Source organism: Rhincodon typus, unplaced genomic scaffold, assembly GCF_021869965.1.
Source record: "Rhincodon typus isolate 14 unplaced genomic scaffold, sRhiTyp1.1 hic_rhity00005723, whole genome shotgun sequence".
NCBI classification, from domain to species: domain Eukaryota; kingdom Metazoa; phylum Chordata; class Chondrichthyes; order Orectolobiformes; family Rhincodontidae; genus Rhincodon; species Rhincodon typus.
The window spans coordinates 7,566-10,018 of NW_025971361.1; the positions used below are offsets into that span (position 1 = coordinate 7,566).

General features: G+C 52.3%; 1 protein-coding gene across 1 annotated transcript in view; it reads right to left on the bottom strand.

Moving 5' to 3' along the window:
- LOC109926462 (pleckstrin homology domain-containing family G member 3-like) overlaps nucleotides 1–552 on the bottom strand; it is a gene marked incomplete at both ends in the record, with an annotated part of 7,935 nt that extends 7,383 nt beyond the window's left edge. The window contains one exon of the mRNA XM_048594075.1: nucleotides 506–552. Coding sequence (XP_048450032.1) covers nucleotides 506–552 — 47 coding nt within the window. The remainder of the gene's footprint in view (nucleotides 1–505) is intronic.
- Nucleotides 553–2,453: the final 1,901 nt, after the last annotated feature.

Consider the following 2,453-nt stretch of genomic DNA (forward strand, 5'->3'; position numbering starts at 1 on the left):
GTCACCGGGAAACAAGCCTCGGCCTGGTCACCGGGAAACAAGCCTCGGCCTGGTCACCGAGAAACAAGCCTCGACCTGGTCACCGGGAAGCAAGCCTCGGCCTGGTCACCGAGAAGCAAGCCTTGGCCTGGTCACCGGGAAACAAGCCTCGGCCCGGTCACCGGGAAACAAGCCTCGGCCTAGTCACTGAGAAACAAGCCTCGGCCTGGTCACCGAGAAACAAGCCTCGGCCTAAGCGACCAGTCCTGATCTAGTTACCAGGCGATCAGCAGTGACTCGGTTACCATGGGAACTGCTCCTGTTTCCTGTGTTCTTACTGAGTCAGAACTGAGCTCTGAACCAGTAACAGGGAGAGAGCTGCTCCACACAGACACTTCACTAACTTCTAACTCAGGCAAAACGCTTTCCAATTCCAACAGTCATTCAGATCAATCACTTTCTCTCGAAAGGGTGAAGGGTTTCGCTGCAGTTTTATCTCCTCGTTCTCGGCCTGTGGATCACTTACTTGGGGTAGTTCATGCAGTACAACGTGTAAATGTCAAATTCTTCACTCTGCAAAGGGAAGAGCAAAACAGACCTAAATGTTCCAGGGTTAAACGTAATGAAATCATGTAAACTCCAACAATAAACATCACCTGGAAAAGGTGAGGGAGAGAGGGCGAGGGAGATGTGATGGTGAGAGGAATAGAGGAGAGGGACAGAAAAAGAGGAAAGAAAGACAGAGAGAGGTGGAGGGAGGACTGAAGAAATGTCTTATAAAGCAATAAGAGAATTAAAAAGTATCCACATCCTGGGGGTTACCATTGACCAGAAACTGAAATGGTCTCGCCATATCAATACAGTGGCCACAAAAGCGGGCCAGAGGCTGGGAATCCTGCAGCGAGTAACTCCCGTCCTGACTCCCCAAAGCCTGTCCCACCACCTACAAGGCACAAGCCAGGAGTGTGAGGGAATACTCCCCACTCCCCATTTTTATGACAGTAAAATGTAGGGTATGCAGGGTAGTTTGATCTTAGAGTAGGATAATAGGTCAGCGCAACATCGTGGGCCAAAGGGCCTATGCTGTGCTGTACTGGTATATGTTCTATGTTTGCCTGGATGGGGGCAGCTCCAACATCACTCAAGCAGCTCGACACCATCCAGGACAAAGCAGCCCCCATTTGATTGGCACCACATCCACAAACATCCCACTCCCTCCCCCACCGACGCTCAGTAACAGCAGTGTGTACCATCTACAAGATGCGCTGCAGAAACTCACCAAAGATCCTCAGGCAGCACCTTCCAAACCCACGACCCACTTCCATCTAGAAGGACGAGGGCAGCAGATACATGGGAACACCACCCCCTGCAAGTTCCCCTCCACTCACCATCCTGACTTGGAAATATATCGCCATTCCTTCAGCGTCGCTGGGACAAAATCCTGGAATTCCCTCCCTAAGGGCATTGTGTGTCAACCCACAGCACATGGACTGCAGTGGTTCAAGGACGCAGCTCACCACCACCTTCTCAAGGGGGCAACTAGGGACGGGTAATAAACGCTGGGCCCTGCCAGTGACCCCCACATCCCGGGAATCAATAAAATATAATTAGGGATATCGGGCAGGTTAATGGAGTTGATGTCAGAGATCAGCTGTGATCAAACTGAATGATACAGCAAAACACAAGGGCTGAATGGCCTCATTCTGCTGTCATGGTTTTAGGACAGAAGACCAAATGCAGAGAAAGGGGAGAGCAGAAAGAGGGGATGACAGTGAACGGGGAAGAGAACGGATGAGAGAGATGGACAGTCAGTGGATTGGGGGCGGGACAAGACAATGTAGAACAGAAAATGCTGGACAGGGTGGAATCCTCCTGTGCGTCTGGGGCCTCGTTGGACAGCTGGAGAATTTGCCTCTATGTGCCCTACCCCCACCAGCCCCCATGCCAATGAGGCTGTGCCAATGCCCACCCCCAACCAATCTGGGGACACAGACCTCGTCTTCAGGGTCTTGCAGATCCAGCCATATGCTGAGCCACTGAGGGGGTAATAGCTGCTGGTGCAAGGACCCCCTTCCCAACCCCCACCCCCTCAAAATTCCTAATCGCGGGAATCCAGGCAGTGAGGTGAGGGGGAGGGTAATCTCGCTGGGGATGGGATGTGCAGAGAAGGGGTGGGGGTTTTGGAGCAGGGTAAACAGTAAATCCCCTGACAGCGGCTGTGGAAGAGATGGGTAACAGGCATTGCACTGTCTCTCTCTCTCTCTCTCTCTGCCCTGGGGCTGACACCAAAACCCAGCCACGCAACAACGACCTTCCGAGGAAAATGAAGACAATCTGGGTCAGAGACAGACTCAGCAGCAGGGGGCACTATTGTAAAAGAGACGGACAATTAGAAAGAGAGAAAGAGGCAGAGAGAGGGAGGGAGGCAGGGAGAGACAGAGATGGAGGGAAAGAGAGAGATAGGGAAAGAGAGA